Source organism: Lipophrys pholis, assembly GCF_963383615.2.
Source record: "Lipophrys pholis genome assembly, chromosome: 16".
Classification (NCBI taxonomy): domain Eukaryota; kingdom Metazoa; phylum Chordata; class Actinopteri; order Blenniiformes; family Blenniidae; genus Lipophrys; species Lipophrys pholis.
In genome coordinates, this window is record NC_137634.1 from 20,248,105 (window position 1) to 20,267,837 (window position 19,733).

Sequence of the window (19,733 nt, forward strand, 5' to 3'; positions counted from 1 at the left end):
GAAAGATACACAAACATTCCTGTCGACACACAATCAACGGAGCGCTGAACCCGGCCTTCGTTCCCATCAGGAGGCAGCCGTTGTCTCTTCTCACCTGAAGTGGAGTCCACTCTGCTCAGACGGCGAGGCGGACCGAGGATGTTGGGAAATCGAGGCTTTTTCACCTTCTCCTCACCCTCCTTCTCTGGCTTGATGCTTTTCTGCTCACAGAAATTTTTTTTAATAAAATCCCACACACCAGTAAGATTGTCAACTGACTCGGTTGAAAAGACAATAATTGGTATTGGCATGAATTGGTAATACGGACTGATTCCACAAAGGCATGAAGAAGAGAATGAACCTTAATTTTGGGCAGGAAATTGATGCGTGCACGCTTATGCTCGAGGCCGCGAGGCTCCTTCACTTTCACCCCGAGGTGCTTCATGTAAGTGAGAGTCACATACTGCATCGTTTGGCTGCAACACAAGGGAAATCCGTTTTCACTCTTTGCTTCAGAGCTCTCATGTGATCTTTTTTTTTTTTTTAATTAGTTCAAATGTCACCAAACACAAAAAGTCTATTTCAGGCTAAAAAAAAAAACACCATGTGAATAAACATGTGCAACACGACTGTAGGGCTTGATGTAGGGGGGCTTCGGGGGGGGGGGTGTCATTTCAAAGTGTCATTGTTCGCCTTTAAATTTTTGAAAGAAAAATTGAAAAATAATATATAATCCTATTTAAAAAAAAAAAGAAATAGGTAGGGACTGTCTAACGACCAATAACATAACAATTTTGTCATGCATTAAAGCCAATAACTTAAAGTAATAACTTGCCTATAATGTAATAAAATAGACAAGGATTTTTTACCACCATAATTCAGAGACTGCTGCAGCGTATGCTCCTAATTGAATGAATAAAACGACTACGCTCACTATACCTGTGAGATAAGCAAACTACGCAAAGCCGGCAAAAATTTGTTTATTTTCTAGGAATGCAGTTTCGTTTATGCATTATCCCATTATTGGCTTAAGTTATGACTTTTTGAAAATATATTTATTAATGCTACTTTAATCAGGTAAAAACATATTAGGTTATTGGAAACAAATTATTATTACAATGGAACAAATATGGATTTACACTGTTAGAAAGTTATTATATTATTGGCTTTATTACATTGAAAAAGGTCAACATTAATACATTAGTTGTTGTTACAGGGTGAAACTAATAAATATTCAGTTAGAACATGTTTAGAAAAATGTATACAAATCTAAATGATTGAATAAGCTTGAGTTCAAAACATATTATTATTATTTTATTTTATTTTTTTATTGTTTATGAATACTAACAACCATTACCATTGATTTTTGTGTAAGTAAAAACTCTTTTTTTTTTAATTTACCCCTCACTGAATGTATTATTAAGGACATCACTAACTTAACTAAAAAAAGAAAACTCCCCGTTTTGTGTCCTCCTTAATAATTCTGCTCATTTCTTTTACTGTGATGTCACCAAAAGCTCAGCAGGCGAACCATACACTGTATATAACAAAGACCTTGTGTCTTCTTACCACTTCTCCTCTTCTGACGGCAGCGACGTCATCCTGCAATGGGACACGAGCGGCGTCAGAGACACGGCAGCGTTTGGGTTTTATGTTGATGTGTAACAATGGCGGGACTCACAGGATGTCCTCTATCTTGGAGAGGATGTGTTCGGCGCAGCAGCACTCCTTCTCCAGAGCCTGCTGCTCTTTTCCGCCCTCCCAGTCCAGTTTGGAGAGCTCGTCCTCGGCCAGCGTCAGCCCCATGCTGCGCTTCTGCCTGCACACAAACACACACAGACACAAACATTACTGAATTCAACTCAAGGTATTTTTACTGTGACATGTAGTATTTCAAACCAAGGGTCAATTTAAGGGTGTGGCATGAAGTTGCAGAGTGATGGCAACTAAATGAAATTTCTTAAATATTCTTCCAGCCGAGGTTCTCACAATTATATTTTGACATGACTGGTGTATTGCTTGAGGGAGTTTTGTGGAAGAGTTTTCTAGATGTGCTCCAGTTGGGGGTGCGGGGTTCGTATTTTAATAGGAACAAAGCTGTAAACTGAACTACTGTAATTGCGCAACACATGCACACGTCTTCAAATCAAGATGTATCAGTGGTCTGTTCATCTCTCCAAACAAAAACTATTTTAATTCTGATCATGGCCGAAGATAAAAAACAGCCAATGAAAGACTATTAAACTATTTTAAAAAACATATTTCTCTTTCTTAATTAAAATTTTTCTCATTTCACCTTTACTCATGCAAGTAAATTCTCGTTTTCAAGAGAGACTTGTTAAAACACACGACACAAATGGAATGAAATTAAAGGAAAAGAACATACATCAGAAAGTTTCTTACTCCTTCTTTAGTGATTTTAGCTTCTATGGTATTGTTAGCAGTCTTTGAACCACACTGTTTTCTCTCACGTTAAACTAATTTCCAGCGTTTCGATTTCTTGATCGTGAAGCACAAAAAAAGGGCTCTACTGAATGATTGACATCAGAACTGATTGATAAGTGGACAGGGATATTGGAGGGGCTGTTACCTGAAGTCCTCCAGGTTTTTGTGCAGGTCTGTTAGGAGGGAGTCCTGCAGAGTCTGAGTGTACTGCTTACACAGCTCCTCCGGGATTAACTCCAGCCTCCGCTTCTCTGACACACAACAACAACAAAAAAACAACAAAAATGCTCCTTCAAAATGCTGTGTTGATTAATACAACCTCTTTGAACCATACACAATACTTTGTGCACAGACTTCAGATGGTACTTTCTAATACTACGTATAGTACATTGTCTTCTAACTGGTGTACTTGTATAATAACGCCTACATTTTCTCCATAATTTTATGATATACTGATTTACTGAAGGTTGTTTTTTCTTTTCTTCTTATTCTCTTTCTTACCGAGTTCAGCCGCAACTGTCTCTGGTATAGGTACTTTGAGATTCTAGAAAAGAGAAAGTAAATTAGAGCTACAAATACAAAAACATGCCCTTTATTTCATAAAAATGTTTTAATCTAAGAGAGGAGAGACAGACTGATGGAGATGAAGTGAGAGAGTGACTCACGGCCGTTCGATCCATGAACAGTGAGTGAAACTCAATGAAGAAGCGTCGACTTTCTTTGGAGCTGGTTTGCTTGTGCATGTCAGCGTAGAGGTAACACAGCTAGTCAAGGAGGAAAGGACAGAAGGTGCACTTTAATCATCACGCTCTAGTTTCAGGACGTATTTAGACCTGTGTCAACGTGGGGTTCCGCAAGGCTCTGTGCTTGGCCCACTTATATTTTAAATAAAATAAGATTTTCTCACAAAGTGAAAAGTATAAAATGTATTAAAAAGTCAAAGCTTCAGAGTTAAAGCTTTCTAAATGAATACTTTTTCATTAAACATCAATTCAGTTGAGAAGTCCTTATTAAAGTTGTGACAAGAGAGAGCGCTTCACTTTTTAACCTCTGTCCCTCTTTTTATCCGTCACACATTCATCTTTAACACTCCATTAAGCACCATTGTTGTTCAACTATTTAAACCACATTAGTGAGCCACGCCGCCGCACTGAGTGATATGCTCCCTCATTAAGAGCCACTTTGTAGTTTATATTTAGGAAGAGCAACATGTACTTTCCTGCTTCTGGAATCTCTCACCAGAACATGACATGTGTGTTAATCTGCAGCCTTAAAACGAGTGGACTTTATTTCCACTGGCCGTGCGACGTTCACACTGTGATTGTGTTTGTACCAGAGGTGCGGGGTCAAACTGTGAGACCACATGATGAAGGAAGACGGCGAGGTGGGCGGGACGACACTTCAACAAGTCGATGCTCTCAAAGCAGCTGCACTGTCCGTTGATCTGCGGAGAGAAATCCATTCATCACACCATCGCCACGTGGCACTCGGGCTGCTTCTGAGTTGAAACATCCACGAGCCGTTGAACACGTCTTCAGATACCTGCTCTTGCTGCGAGTCAAAGTAATCATCTTCTGCTCCTATGATCTGCAGGTTGAGAAGGTAGGGAGGACTACCCACAATGCTCTGGGGACTGGATTCCTGAAAAACAGGAAGTTTAACAAAACCGAGTCAGATTTTCAGGCTGCGTTGGTCGCCCTGGAAATGTTGGCGTTTCTAAAAGAGGAGCCCGGGAGTTAAGGATGGGAAGCACTGCATTAGTACATGAGCTTCCACATATGTGTGCACGCAATATCACAGGCTAACGATAACGTCAATATTAGTTTGACTGCTTTACATTTTCATGTTGCTGCCCAACAGATTGAATTATACCAGGATAAAGGAAGCCAGTGAAGTGAACAGTGAGCTGGTGAGCAGCACAGGGAGAAACACTGAAATAAACTGTGTGACACATTTTATGATTAAAAATACACTTGGACCACGCAAGTGATCTTCAGCCTGAATGAATTTGAAAAAGTCACTTCAGCTTGAAAAATATCTATTTCTGAAATGTGAAAATGAACGAGAGGATTAAAAATGAGTTTGCTACGTGTGTGTGTGTGTCATACAGTGTCAGGTGTGTCCTCGGCGTCCGGTGACGAGCAGACGTTAGAGCCGTCTCTACGGCTGACGTCCGGGCTCTGACAGGGCGTTTCTCTTGTGCCGGGACTCTCTGGTGGGGGGCTGCTGTGCACCTACACACACACACACACACACACACACACACACACACACACACACACACACACACACACACACACACACACACACACACACACACACACACACACACACACACACACACACACACACGGGAAACACCACACTTAAACCAAATTGATTGTTTAGTCTGCAGCTGAATGCTGGGAAATCCCCCTGAGATTGCAAAGTAGGGCCAATTCATTCCTATTTATAGAAGTTGTGATAAAACAGATTGTTATTACAAAGGTGTTCGTATGGGGGAGGCTTTGTGCTGTCCTCAATGTTTGACCACTTCATGTTATTATCAACAACGTCTGGTCAGCAGAGTTAAAAAAAAACAAAAACAAAAAAAAAACATTTAACATGAATGGTTTATACACTAAATGCAGCTATTTGTTTTTCTTTAATTAACTTTAACGGACAGGAGACATAGCTGGAAATAGTAGTCATGACGCATTTTTGACCGCAGCCATGAGAAGAAGAATTTTTAATATTCGTAATATGTTTCTGACGACGGTGCAAAACCAAACATACCGATTATCCAAAATACAACAGAGAAATAGTCTTTTGGTGTAGAAACCACTTACAGAGAGGTTATTGATCACATTCCCACTTTCACACCGCGGGGGCCACGTCTGTTCCCCCCGAGCTGCAGGAAGAGCGCCGTCCCTCTCGTCTGCATCACTGTTCCTGCACCCGGAGTCCTGAGACACACACACACACACACACACACACACACACACACACACACACACACACACACACACACACACACACACACACACACACACACACACACACACACACACACACACTTAAAATAACTTCAATTTCTCGTTATTTCGCCTCCCTTAGTCATTTGTAAATGATTCAGCTTTCTTGGACACATCAATTGTTTTCCCCATTTTAGTTATTAATTATATTTGGGGTCATATTAGCCTTTTTGACCATTTTTATTTAACTTGTCACAGTAATAAATACAGCTTCTAAGATATATTTAGTTACTTACCGGTAATCATATTGAACATTAGTTGCTGTACAGACATTTAAAAAAAAGAAATAAAATTAATACAAACTACATTAATTTAAAGTGCCATATAAATAACGTTGCTTGCTTGCTTGTATACATGCGCCTATACATTTTGTACTGTATTATATTTATCAATGTATGCACACAAAAAAACACATAAAAGAAATCAGAACAAAGGTGCTCCTCCAATCTTATCTAAGCAAAATCTGCCCAAATTAAAGTTGGATGTTTCTAATATATGTGAGTTTTAAGTGTTTGTAAATAACTAGTTATCAAGTCTTATTTTAGCCAATTTTTACTATTTCTAGTCATTGAGTTTTTAGCACTTTAACTGCTATTTTAATAATTTTTTTGTTATATGACCCTTTCTTTTTGGTCCTTTTTAGGAGTTTTGACTTTCTCATCAATTATAGTTATTTACCTGTGTTTTTTAAAAAATAAGATATGATTCCTTATATTAATATTTGTTCATGTATAATTTGGTAAAAAGCTTCAGGGAGACGCTACAGAGGAGCTGAAGAACTACTAATCTTAAAACATTTGGTATACATGTGAGATGTAATAATGCTGCATTGTTCTTTCATATTAAAATCTTCTGTCATTTGGAATTTGAAGCGTGAATACATATACTGCATGGAAACCTTATTTATCACAGTTCAATCTGTGATAAATCGCTATTTGCCGTAATTCAAATAAAACTCAAATACCTGTAAACGTTTTGTGAACTTAGTCAAAACTAGAAGATGTCTCACCCTGACCTTTCCCAGAAAAATGTCTTAATATAAAAAAAACAGATTTTTCTGACCTTTGAGGGGCCACATTCTGTACCCCCCCCCCCCCCCCCCCCCCACACACACACACACACACACACACAACTAGCCATCACAAACCAGTCCCTAACCTTAACTGTAACCCAACATTTATTTTGTGTATGGGACCCCTCGAATGTATGTCTTCCCAGTTTTCTGGCCCAAAAGAGGAATGCAAGAAGACGCGGTTCAAGAATGTGTTCCCTCTCTTATCAGTTATAATTAGAAAAGGTCCTGCAGATGACAGAGCCTGTGGTGACCTCTGTTCGTGGAAATGATCTAATCTGAGTCTGGCCTCACAGACGACGTGTCGTCCAACTTGTCACAGCCCATAAAAGCACTAAAACTGAGGGTTTGAACATATCTTCAGAGGTGATTATGGCCATTTCCACATGAGCGTGCAAAAGCTGCATGCAGGGAAAGTTTTCCTCTTTTATGCGACGTTCAGTTGGTGTGATTCTAACAAATACAGCGAGGCGAGCAGGACGAGCTGTGCAGACCGCGGTGTATTTACATGTGAGACTGGAGAAGTGGAGACAAATGAAAGGAGGTTTATTTAGATTAGTGTCTACAAAAGGAAACTCAAGAAGTCTAAGTGCACCGGGTGGTTATATTGTGAGAGCTTTAACAATAACTGCCCTCAGGTGAAATAAATACAGTATAAACTTCTGTGTCTTTCGGACCTTCAGAACATCCATGAAACTTCCCTGAAGACAGAAGAAGAGGCTTTTATGCAACAAATTACATGAAAGGGACTCTATAATGAAAACACAACATTTAAAGGCCACAGGTTCACGGTCATGGAATAAAACTGCCCAAAACACATTTTGAAAACAATAAAACTACTTTTAAAGTCCAAACTATAACCTGCCATTGGTGGAAACAAACGCCTTTTTTGAACTTCATTGAAGCTCCAAATTCTGTTATGTCAAAGCACTGAAGCCGTAAAACATTCACTACTCAGATCCTTTACATTTACATTTATATTTACTTTATTGATCCCCGGAGGGAAATTAAAATATCACAGCAGCCAGGTAAAGAGCACATATACAAATAGAAGACGATAAAACACATTAGAAACTACAGGTAGTAATAAATATAAAAATATTTTTAGAAGTTAAAAGTTAAAACCAAACACTGCGTGTGCAGATGTAAGTATGAACACATCACATTTATTGCCAGAAGTAACAAGGAAGAGGGCTGAGAGAAGCCGCCTCCTTGCTACCATCGAGTCCCCCCCCCCCCCATTAATCACTTCCTACTTATAAAAGGGATTTTTTTTTTGGACTGTTTGTATTTCCTGCTTTGGACCATCGTCCATCCAGAAAATAAAGAACAACATGAAACTGCACTTGAAACAAGATTTACAGGCTTCAGGCTCAGTTTGGTTCCCTTTGTGTTGCATAATGATTTTTTTGGGGGGTATTTACAGTGACTGTAAAGTCAAATTTTACAACAGAGAAGAGAATGATATGATAGCATTACATTTATTGTGTTTTTATTCTCTGACTGGAAGTGCAAAAGCAAAAACAACCATCCTACAGTGACACTATGACGCAGACTGCTGCTGCCTTCAGGACGAGTCCAGAGGCCCCATAAAATCTGTCAAATCAGGTTTATTACATCCAAAGGAAAAGTCTACAGGCTGCTTCCTCTGGAACAAAAGCTAAATGTTTTACAATCACAATAAGTGAAATATTACAGTGTACTTTCCTGTCTTGGCTGTAATTGTAATTGTTAAATCACTCTCTCTTACCCCTTCGGACGGGGAGGAGGCAGGCCGGTCCGGACTGCAGGCTGCGCTGCTGCTTCGGTCCCCACCTGACAGCGCAGGAGATTGAGGCGCTGACAGAGAGGAGGAGGTGCTGATCTCTCCTCCTTCATCCTTCCCTTCCTTCTTCTCCTCCTCCTCCTCCTCGTCCAGGGTCATCTGAGGAAGCCCCGGCGGCCTCCCAAGCACCGTCAGAGCTACATACGATCCCGCTGCCAGAGGAAGAGGCACGAGAAGGGAGAAATCAACAACAAAATCACAGAAACTAAAGAAACTGATTAAAGTATATTGATATATTCTGTCATAACATGCATGATAATGGTTTCCTATGTGGACTGTTTGCTAGAGAAGTTACTCTTTTCATCTCAGTAAATACTCTCCTGTTAGCATTGGTGGAAGTATTTGTTTGACCAACTTTAGATGTATCGCCAACAAGGAAAACAATCTGCTTCATTAGAAAAATGTGGACAAAATTGTTATTTATTACCACAGCTTATCCATTAATGTGCAATTGAAGACCAATGACATGCAATTAACTGACATTATAACTGAAATATGTTTACATCTGAGAGGCTGTGCCTTCCTAATCTATTTTTAATTTATGAACTGATAACAATACAGCAGTAAGAAGCAGTGATTTCATATCATAACAAACCATAAAACTCGAGTTGAAACTAGAATTTGTAATCGAAAACTGCATTAATAATACAACAAATATCAAAACCAAGCAAAAATAATAAGGATCTGGAGTGTCGTGTTAATGTGCAGTAAATATAAAAGAAGTTTACTAGAAGAAATACTTACATTTGATCAATTTCACAACCTCTATGTGGTTTGAATGTGTGACCAAGGTCCCATTAACCTGTCAGAAGACGAAAAGTTAGTTAGTAGCTAGTGTCAGACTAGTTGTACTCTTTTCTGAAAATTGTTATTCAGAACATTTTTCATCAAACCATCAGACTGAACTGACACGTTTCCCTTTGTTTTCCCCCACAAGTTGATTTGATGCTTTGTGACACCGTTTTATGTCTTGATTTTGAAGATCAAGACAAGAGGAATTTGAAAAAAACATGTACAGTATAATGGTAACAATCAGTTTTCCTTTCTCATCATGAAAATCACTAGGCTGACCTTAATAATCCTATCTCCTGTCTGGACACCAGCTCGCATCGCCGCTCCATCTGTGGCACAAACCAGAGTGAGAAACCTGTTCGGAATGTTGCATCCACAGGAGTGATTTGGTTTTGTGAGTGGGAGCCTCACCTTCTTTGACCAGCTGCACAAACACCGGGTTGTCTCCACTCACTGTCAGCCCAAAGCCATTTTCATCTCTCTGGATTATCACACAGCGCTGGACCAGACCTGCCGTTTGCCAACACACACATGCAGAAATATACATTTCATTAGAGAAAGAAACGTTCCCATGTCACTGTTAATAGTGGATATTGTGTTCCCTTCGCAAGCCAAAACAGGCTTTAAAAATCAACATGCATGCAGACGATTAACTGCAATCATGAAGTTTTTAAGCATTTTTGTCGACCTCGGCCTGATGCAGTCACTTGTGGGAAAAAGTCTCCACACAGGAAATGACAAATCAGGAGACTGAAACAGCAGACGCAGAAGCATCTTAAATAGCAGCCTGCCCGCTCTGGTGAGAACTGCTCTCACCACCGAGACATCCTGATGCTCCCTCGTCTCTTTGAGACCTCGAACAAGCAAATCCCATCGATGGAAACGCCTGAAAAAAAAGCTCGACATGCAGCTCACTGTGATACTGTTAAACAAATCTATAAATGGTTCGCCATAGAAAGCCTTTGTTGTGTTTCCTTTCAAGTTTGCTTTTCATCTCAATTTAAAAAAAGAAGAAAGAAAACCGTGGCAGGAAAAAAGTATTTTGTGAGAGTGACCAAAGGTCACATTCAAGTTTCTGTTTTATTTTTGTCTGGACGGCCATGAGCTCAACATCCACACATCCTGAAGATCTGATTCATCATTCAAAGTAGCATTAAAAAAAAAAAAGGTGTACCACAGAGTTCTGTGTCAGGTCCTCTACTTTCCCTCCTATACATTAAGATATTCAAATGGAACATATATTAAGCAAATGACACCCTGATTTATACACTTGGCAAATTTGGCACATAAGAACATTTTGAAAATCCGTAAAATGATTCTTGTCTATGTAATTTCATTTCTGAAAATCACAACAAATATAGTAAGCACTAACTTCGCCAATTAGCTTCAAGGAACAAAAATGTTAATGTTTGGAAGAGGAGAGGGAAGATGAATGGATTGCACATAAGCTTCAGATCTAACAAACTCAAATCAAATGACTCTCCAAACATTGGGATGTTGCATTACCTTCTAACGTCTGAGCCTTTCTTCTGTGAAAGTAAAAGCTTGAGCTATATTTCTTTATTTTCACTTTCAGCTGAAATTCAACCTTTAATGTTTCTTGCAGCACAATCTGGAAAAACTGACAACCAAAAACAGAATATTGTCGCCTCTTGATATTTCTTCAAATAATAACTCTATCATAAGATTATAAGGTTTCAGCCTGTCCAGTCTAGTACCTGCTTTACGTCGTTAGCTCAGAATACGCTGCAATTGTGGCAACAGGAAATTAAAATACCCTAAATAAAGTAGATTTATATACCTTGAACAAATATAGCATATTAACGCCAACAAGCTGATACATCAAGGTTTGTGTTTTTTGAAAAATGTCTCCATACTGTAGGTAGATATGTAAAGAAGTCCTCAAACTTCATATAAAAATTAAAGGCTCCAAGTGTGAGATGTAACTGAAGCAACATTTAAATGTCAAAGTGGTGAGGTTTGTGACCTTTAAACAGCTATATAAGCTTATTTTAATCCCCAAGTCTCATGTTATAACCCGGGAAAAGAAAATACAAATAAAAGTATGTATATGTGATGAAAAGAATATATTGACAACTGCTGCTGTGACTTCAGGTAAAAAATGTCGTCGGATCAGCTGGAACTAACTATTTTAAAATTCAATTTGATCCCAAAATGATTTAATAATTGAAAAGAAATATAAACAGAGCCAAAAACTTCAAAACAAACTGACGACATACATTCCTGTGTCCCTCCACAGTTCATGGAAAATATTGACCTCAGTAATGAAATCTACTGAAAACATCGGCCCAGGATTGAAACTAGATGCGGTGATTTAACAATGACATCGATGTCTCACGTCATAAAAGTTCACTGTAGAGGACCGGTCAAGCATATAACTCCTGTTTAAATAGATTCAGTGACAAAACTCAAGTGAAAATGTAAATTACAAGGTTGTGATTTCCTACATGATCTAAGTGTGTATGTGTGCAGTTTAAAAGAGCAGGATGCTAAAACCCCGCGCCAGGAGCACTGCTGAAAATACACTGCGACCTTCAGGGATGAGTGAATCCTTATAACCAACTCCACTAACATCCTGAAATCTTTGCAGCTCATCTGGAGGATCGGGACAAACTCGACGCTCTTCCTGCAGCCTCTGCACAAGTTCAGCGATTCACAATCTGCCCGTCCGGTTTCTCCCTTTTTTCCCCCCTTCTCCCACTTCAAAGAATGATCTGACAGAGCTGAGTGGATAATTGGTTGTCTTCTGGACTCCGTGAGGAGCCTCAAGTCTCCAGGGTGAACAAAAGGGCAGCGAGGATTAATGTCAACCGTGCAGCCCAGGCAACCACCTCAACAACTCGTCTCTTGAGTGCTTCCTGGGCCGGCGATCCTCGCGCTTCAAGCCCTGAGACGGACTCTGTGGTAATCACACCTGGATGATTCATACTTTGAAGTTGGAAACAAGTCGAGAACAAAAATACTCCATGAAATGGAAAATACCTTTCTCTCGTCTTTATCTAGAGTTCAGGGATTGTGGCTCGTCCTGCACTGTATCTGATAGAAATGTCTCACTCTGAGCATAATGTTGTATATGCAGGTTTATGTTGCGTCTCCTCTAAATCGACTGATGCGTCTGTAGGGTGAATGGTAATGAGTACATCCACCAAATCTGGAAAAATTTGGTTTTTATGATGCTTTTTTTTTTTCAAACGGAGAAAACAAATATACAGAATATGACAATGTTTTAAACAAAACATTCGAGCAGATAATATTTGCAAAACTGTAGTTTCATAATTACACCAGTATACTTACAACTGAACTCATAAGATCTAGTCTGCTTCATTTGTTTGACAAAACTGATCTGATGTGCACACGGAAGTTTAAAAAAATATAGATCATGAAAAAGCAAGAAAATCACATGAAATCAATGAATGTTTGAGTTTGCAAACCTAAAACTGTGCAGCATATTATGGAAACAGTGAACCCAAAGCACGAGTAGAGTTTGTTTAAGAACTGTCACCTGTTGGGTCGAACTCATTTTTGAGGGAAACCGAGGATTTCTCATTCTTTGGCTTCTTGTCTGTCGGGTCCTTGTTGAGGAAGTTTGGGGTCCTGCAGAGAGACGGAGGGAAAAAAATCAAAATCAACCTGCTGATTGTCAAGAACTAAACTAAATCTGTAATGTTGTGGTAGAAATATATGAGGACTAAAAGTCCTGAAAGAGCTGCTCATCAATTCTCAGGTCATGTAGTGACTTATAATTTATGACCCTTAGGAAATCTATTTTAATGCTCCATGCAGCATTAATCCCTCACTCAGCTAAAAACACAGTGAAAGCGTTTTTGGTGAAGGAGTGAAATTAGCTTCTGCCAACCAACACGATCCTGGTGTTAAATTACCATGCGGGCAATGTAAAGTTTTAATGAGTTTTTGCTTTTTTTGTTGTGTTTTTCTTTTTCTTTTTCCATTTGATGCATTTCATCTTTTCTCTTGTTGATGTTGATCAATACATAAAAAAATAAAAATAAATCTACCAACTCATTGATACATTTATTTCTTGTTTGGCTTCTGATTTATTTGTTGAATCTAAAAAAAAAAAAGTAAACTATACTATTACTATACAATAATACTATAGTTATTATAGTTTGAGTCATGAATTTGACCTGCCTGATGATTGAAACGAAATTAGATTTGGTTTCATCTTAAGAAACCAAAAACAATCACTGGGAGTTTAAACAAGTCTTTCAAAGATAAACCACTTTTAATATTTTTTGGAATGTAAAAAGAATAGATGATCATCCCCATAGATAAGCACCTTTGCAAGGTAGGAAATAAATGAAATTCAAATAATTATGAGGAAGTTATTTGAAAAAAGTTATCTGAAAAAATGGCAGAAACAAATAGAAACCAGAGAAAACAGACTAAATGAGTCTACCGATGTACTTTTGATCCAAATTAACTTTGCTTGTGCTTCCAAAAGAAAACAATCTGAACTAAAATGTTTGTCAAGCCTCGAAGTTTGGATGAAAAAACAGATGAACCTATTTTGAACAGAGAAAGTGTGTTTGTAAAGCCCGAAGGCACCAGATCAGCTCTTAAAACAAGAACTTTATGTCAAGTTTATACCAACATTTGTTTTTAAAGTCCCATAGTTTCCACCAACACGTCAGCTGATTTATATTAAACCTCCAAAGATCCACCCCAAGGTCTTAAAATAGTGTTGTTGCTGTTTACTTTTACAAAAAATAGCAATGACAGAGGGAGTCACTTTTTTAAGGGCAATTTTCTTCACTGCACTTCTGGGAGCTGGACTTGTTGGACTTGTGGATGGTATAGTTCATGTATTAATAGCAGAGGTTCCCTCTCTTCATCGTCGCCCCTCCAGCTCCTCCTCGTTCCATAAGAGGGGGTTTTGTTTGTGCTGCTGTTCCTCCCCTGGACAATGGGGGCCCCGGGCTTTTAACAATGGCTCCCACGTCAGAGCCGACTTACTATGCTGCTGCTCTGTGGGACTGATTCCCGGAAACAGAGACTCCGGGTTTTTTTGGCTCGGCTTCAGCTTCCTGAATGCAAGAGGAGGCTGGGAAAGAAGCACGAGGAGGCAGACGGAAAGGAGGAGGAGGAGGAGGAAGAGGAGGAGGAGGTGTCTGTGAGGGAATACAGAGGAAACTTCAAGTGAGCACCCAGAGTGAGCAGCCATGTCTAAACAATCCTCAGGGTGCAGAAACAAGCTCATGACTTAAAAACATGAAAAAGTGTCCCAGATTTGTTTTTTTTTTGTTCTAATTTCACAACGTAGACACGCAGCAGATGATTAAAAAAGACACAATTAGAAGCAGGCTGAACAAAAGAGACACTACAGTGGGAACGTTTTGACTGGGGTTGGACGAGATCAGAAGCTGATAAAGCACAACGAGATGGGGGCGGCCTGCATCCTGCTCAGTGGGTGGCATTTAAGTAATTGTGAGATAAGAAGGAGGAATTCAGCGTTTAGCTGGCTTATCCACACCAAAGAAAACACAGATTTAAAGGTTGGTAAAGGTGAAAATGTCTTTGAAAAATATCAAAGGTTTTCCACATGCACAGCAACTAGCGTGAGCCCACATTATGAAAATTTTAAGTTAAAGTACGGATACTTGATTGAATAAATTGAATCGGGAGTTTTCCGTGTAAATGAAGGAGAGAGTTTGGTAAAAATGTGCATCTTTGCACTGAAACACACAGATGTGACTGTTTCTGTAAAGCATTTTTGGTTCCATCCATTTTATTGTCTGTTCTGGTTCAATAATAGCATGTAATGTAATGCAGTCAAATTAAAAATACAAAATAGTTTCGAGTGCAAAACATAATTGCAGAAGTTGCAGCTGTTTCAAGGTGTACAGATGTATCATAACTTTAACTTTCAAAGTAAAAGCCTCTACCTTGAACAATTAATTGTCTATAGATCAGCAAACAACAACAATGTCGGTTTATCAGGCATAAAATCTAAACATACTACCTAGTTTAAAGCATGAGTTTCATAATTCCTCCATAAGATAAAAGAAAATGCAAATATGGTAAATTGCTGGGATTTTTTCTCCAGAAAATGCTGGAACTACAGGAGTGTAAATAAGAAAACCCGCGTGTCCTCTCACAGGTATATTACGTCCACGACAGGACAGGTGGAAGATTTGAAGTTAAACAAAAAGTCTCACAGAAATATATTTGGATGGTGGGAATAAGTCAAAGTTCTTTGATTATACCCACGCTGGCCGGGGAAAACATAAAAACATGAAAACTCCAGCTCTCTCTTATTATTCAAAATTATTTCTTTATGACCAAAAACTCTAAATTGAGACGATGAATGAAAAAACACTGATGTTGCATTTCATGTTAAAAAAAAAAAGAAACAAAAAAGAAAAAAGCACAACACCGTTGAACCTATTTTGGTCATAACAGCTCAATAAACGCTCTTCATGCCAGAATCCCTTCTTCTTCATGACCTTCAGGATGGAAAGCGCCCAAAACCTCCATCTCGGTGGGATTCTAAACAACAAACCTGCTTAATTTCATATGAAAACTGGCACATTGACACGCGGGAATCAGAATTATCTGAGCAGCTGGGATTCATGTCTGTTTCTCTTCAATTACTTTGTGCACAGTTATCAAAGTAGGACCAGAAAACACGCAGCGATCCACTTGGGCCACAGATGCCAAAAATACCAGACGATTCCTCTGGGATGATAACGGCAAAGTAGCTGCAGAGGCCTGGAGAGCTGGAGGTCCAACGACAATGAAGCCGAAACTCCAAATATAGAAGAGCTTGCCGTGTATTATGAAAGCGAGAGGCTTTACTAAAACACAAGAACATTTACACTTTAACTTTATCTGATAGCTAATCTGACCATCTGTAACCGAACCCACTGATATCGGTCTGTTCCTGTGAGAAAATACAGATTTTATATCGGCTTTATCCCTGTAAGCCCACTTCAATCGACGCTGCATATGGAGGATGTAAAGCTGCATTTCAGCCGTTATAGTTGAATAACCTATACGTACTTTTTGTACATTCCTATAACTGGGACATCACTCCTTTTAGTCTTTCTTCATGACTACGGAAGGGATAAGCTCGAATAAGCGCCACTCGGTTGCGCTACAGAGTCATCAGACAGCAGTTATGAGCAGTTTTTCAGTACTTTCATCTGCACAATGAGTACAAAGTCGCATAGAAGCTTCGCCAGAGAGCACATGTACACAAACATATTCAATTTGAGCATTTGGAGATCAACCTGCAGAACTACGGCAGCTGCTTAGTGGCACCGACCACACGCTGGCCAACTTGGCATCATTCCCCCAGAGACACTGTGATCTGATCTGAGAAAAGAAGACGACGCATCAGGACAAACAACCGGCAACATTTGCTTTCTATTAACTTTGTTGATGAATTGAAAGTCTTCGGGAAGTTATGCTGAATACACAGTGATACATTTGGACTGTTTTTCGGGTATTTCCCGTTTTCAGACGAGACAACTTGTCCTAAATTTATTGTGGTAAGACGAGAGACGGAGAAAAATCTCTTCTGAGGACGATTTAGAATAACAGTGAAGCGAACAAAGCAGCCGACAGGAAGAGTTACCAATAAATTGGACAGTAATCGAGTTACATGGAAAATGGTTAGACTTCATTCTTGCACAAGAACCTCCAACCTTGGGATCGGAAGACGACTGACTTCACCAACAGGAAATGCACAAAGGATTCAAATCCACCGAAAACTACTCATACCAGGATCGTTTAATCAGACCTCATTTGATGCACATTTTTGTCTCACATCAACGAGAGCCGTAAAACATTCAGGTGAAAACTCCCAAACAAGGTGACCCGTCCACTTCACTTCAGCCCAACTCAGACTTTTTACCTTTAACAACAGTGTTACTGCTGTAAAGAACAGATTCCATATCATTGAAAGGCTCACAAATGAAGCACTTGCAGCCTCATTTTGGTCGCCCAGCTTCTCTGATGTGTCACCAGAAGCAGCAGCGTCCGTCGGGACGGACATTGTTTTACAGTGATGTCAGCGCTTCCTGTCAGGGTCCGGGTACATATCGCGGGTGGAGGGAGGGGTTGACGGGAGGACTACAGGCGGGAAAAACACAAAGATCAGCAAAACTGCGTGACCAAAAAAAAAAAAAAAAAAAAAAAAGCAAAAGGAGCCGGGTGGCAGCAGGCAGACGCTGCCCCTCGATCGAGACGTCGCCTTCACACCGACCGACTGTAAATACACTGAACATAACGCCGGCTTTAGACAAAAACCCTTTTTCGTACTGCAGCACAAGCACATCAGATCCAATTCATCCTGTTTCACCTCCTTACATCCTCCTTCGTCTCTCCATGCAACTTCAACAGGACATGTATTGAGTTGCTCATGTTCATAACATCATCTGACATGACATGAGTTCAACGTGTTCGGCTGAATCAATCTTAATAGACACGCGATTCTTATAATAGGTATACAGTATTTATCACAGAGCGAAATAGAAAACACACACATGTAGAATGTGCAAACTCCACACAGAAAATGCCCCGAGCTCCAAGAGTACCAACAACTCCATCGACTATCACTGTTATGATCGGGACAAAAAAACAAACGTCGCTACAAACTCTCATAAAGTTTAAGAGCAACTTCTCATCCTGCTCAAAGCAGATTCTTCTCTCCGAGTAACACTTGACTGACGTCCGAGACGTGACCAACCACCAAGCACCGCCGGAGCCGGCACACAGTTTGCCAGGCAACAACACCTCGCTTATGTGGGGGGAAAAAAAAAAGACTGGAGTAATAACCTTCCAAATCCACAGATGAGTGTGTTGTTTAGATAAAAAAGCTGAATCAGCTCGCTGCAAAACCACATAAGTGAAAGGATTTATGGATTCACAGAGAGTCCAGAGCCTCTTTGTTGTTACAGGAGGGATTCATACCACATAAAGCTCAGTTAAAAAAAAAAAAAAAAACTCACATGGCGAGATTCACGTTCATGTGTTGATTTTTTTTCCGGTAGATACGCAGAACCAACAAAAGCAACATAACTTTAGATATATGAAGCAAGTAATGTTTTGTTGAGGGAGAATATTGTTTCACATTTTAAGGCAATCAAACTGATCAGAGTCACAAGTATGACAAGATTTCACGTGGTAGATAATAAATATGGCTTTTCTACCGGCAGGAAAATTTGTGAAAACATTTCTTTGTTTTAAGAAAGCTTCATGGTGATTAAAATGGTGGAGAACTTGTTAATTTACCATTTAAATTAGACAACTTTAGTGAGAAACAGTCACTTGTAGGATGAGCATAGTGTGTTGCCACAGGTGCCAGTGAGTATCACCAGAAGATTATTTCTCAGTAGCTGAAGATTTGGCATATTTTCATCCCGCACATGTATGTTACTTAGAAATGTAGTTTTCTAAAATTATTAGATTTATAGAAACGCAAATTCTATATTTTTTAGTCACATTTTTTTACTAAAAAGGTTCATCTGCAGTAATGAAAATGAATTTTTTAATGTAATGGAGATTTTAACTGAAGAATTTTGTTTGTGAAAAGGCAAGTGGTAGAATTACTGGTATCTATTGAGCAGATCCATTTTTACGCTGGCTGCCACAGCAAGTCCTCGCACCGCAGATTGGACTATAGTTTTTACGCTGAGTGCATCAGGGATTCGAACCAGGGTCCCCCCCCCCATACTGAAGGTCAACCATATTCCAATGCCCCAGCAAAATGAATCCATTACCAGTTTATGATAAACATATTTTGGACTAAATGTACCGTGAACAACTTTAATTTACCTGCTCAGAAATCAAAATATATTCAAAATAACGAGCTTCTCAGAGTAGTTTTAGTATTACCGTTGCAGTTAAATTGTGTTTTTGGAGGGTGCATCAGGTGGTACAGATTTTTGGTTCAATCCCTCTCTTTTGCTTTCTATCTGCCAAACCTGACGTTTGTCCTGAGGTTCAATTTCATAAGGTCAGTGCTCCAGCGAGTAAGGTTATGAGGCTTGTAATTTGACACCAGCCTCATAACCTTTCTGGCTGCCGCTCTGACCTTATGAAAAGTTATGAGGCTGGTGTCAAATTCTCAGAAAGTGGCGCTGCATGCAACAACAACAAAAAGGCTTCCTGAAGGATTTCCATTTGGAAGAAAGAGAGAATTCATGGAGAAGGAGGCCATTCACTATTTTGTTTCACACCGTGTATCAAGCGACTGCATATTGCCGTACAAAACACTTTTTTAAAAACGGTATCCTGAAACGTCACTCTGACGAAATGTCATAATAAGGAAAACTATGTTTGTCTTTATTTTTCAACCAACTCTTAGAGGGAAACCAGCAAGTTCATTTCATAACTTCTTCAAACGGTTATAATTTGTATCTTGTGCTTTGCTTTCTGTGTCACGCTGAAAGACTTTCGGATCATTAATGAATCGGTTTTTGCTCACAGAGTTCCTTTTTTAGATAGTTCATCCATGTGAGGCTGATAGATGAAAATACAAAGTCTGTTAAAAGTTTCTTGAACCGAAACTTTTCAAAAGTGGATCCTGCAATGAAAACACAGAAGAGGCCCATTGTTGTAG

General features: G+C 39.4%; 1 protein-coding gene across 2 annotated transcripts in view; it reads right to left on the reverse strand.

The window, feature by feature from the left end:
* LOC308121957 (rho guanine nucleotide exchange factor 12-like) overlaps positions 1 to 19,733 on the reverse strand; it is a 30,797-nt gene that overhangs the window by 9,273 nt on the left and 1,791 nt on the right. For both annotated transcript variants that reach the window (XM_080483509.1, XM_080483508.1), the window contains exons 2-17: positions 12,651 to 12,742; positions 9,539 to 9,637; positions 9,407 to 9,456; positions 9,080 to 9,137; positions 8,261 to 8,487; positions 5,253 to 5,369; positions 4,533 to 4,658; positions 3,967 to 4,065; positions 3,758 to 3,868; positions 3,090 to 3,188; positions 2,926 to 2,968; positions 2,570 to 2,675; positions 1,661 to 1,798; positions 1,549 to 1,581; positions 341 to 455; positions 95 to 200 (exon numbers count right to left, since the gene is read on the reverse strand). In XM_080483509.1, the coding sequence (XP_080339635.1) occupies positions 95 to 200; positions 341 to 455; positions 1,549 to 1,581; positions 1,661 to 1,798; positions 2,570 to 2,675; positions 2,926 to 2,968; positions 3,090 to 3,188; positions 3,758 to 3,868; positions 3,967 to 4,065; positions 4,533 to 4,658; positions 5,253 to 5,369; positions 8,261 to 8,487; positions 9,080 to 9,137; positions 9,407 to 9,456; positions 9,539 to 9,637; positions 12,651 to 12,742 (1,619 nt within the window). The remainder of the gene's footprint in view (positions 1 to 94; positions 201 to 340; positions 456 to 1,548; positions 1,582 to 1,660; positions 1,799 to 2,569; positions 2,676 to 2,925; positions 2,969 to 3,089; positions 3,189 to 3,757; positions 3,869 to 3,966; positions 4,066 to 4,532; positions 4,659 to 5,252; positions 5,370 to 8,260; positions 8,488 to 9,079; positions 9,138 to 9,406; positions 9,457 to 9,538; positions 9,638 to 12,650; positions 12,743 to 19,733) is intronic.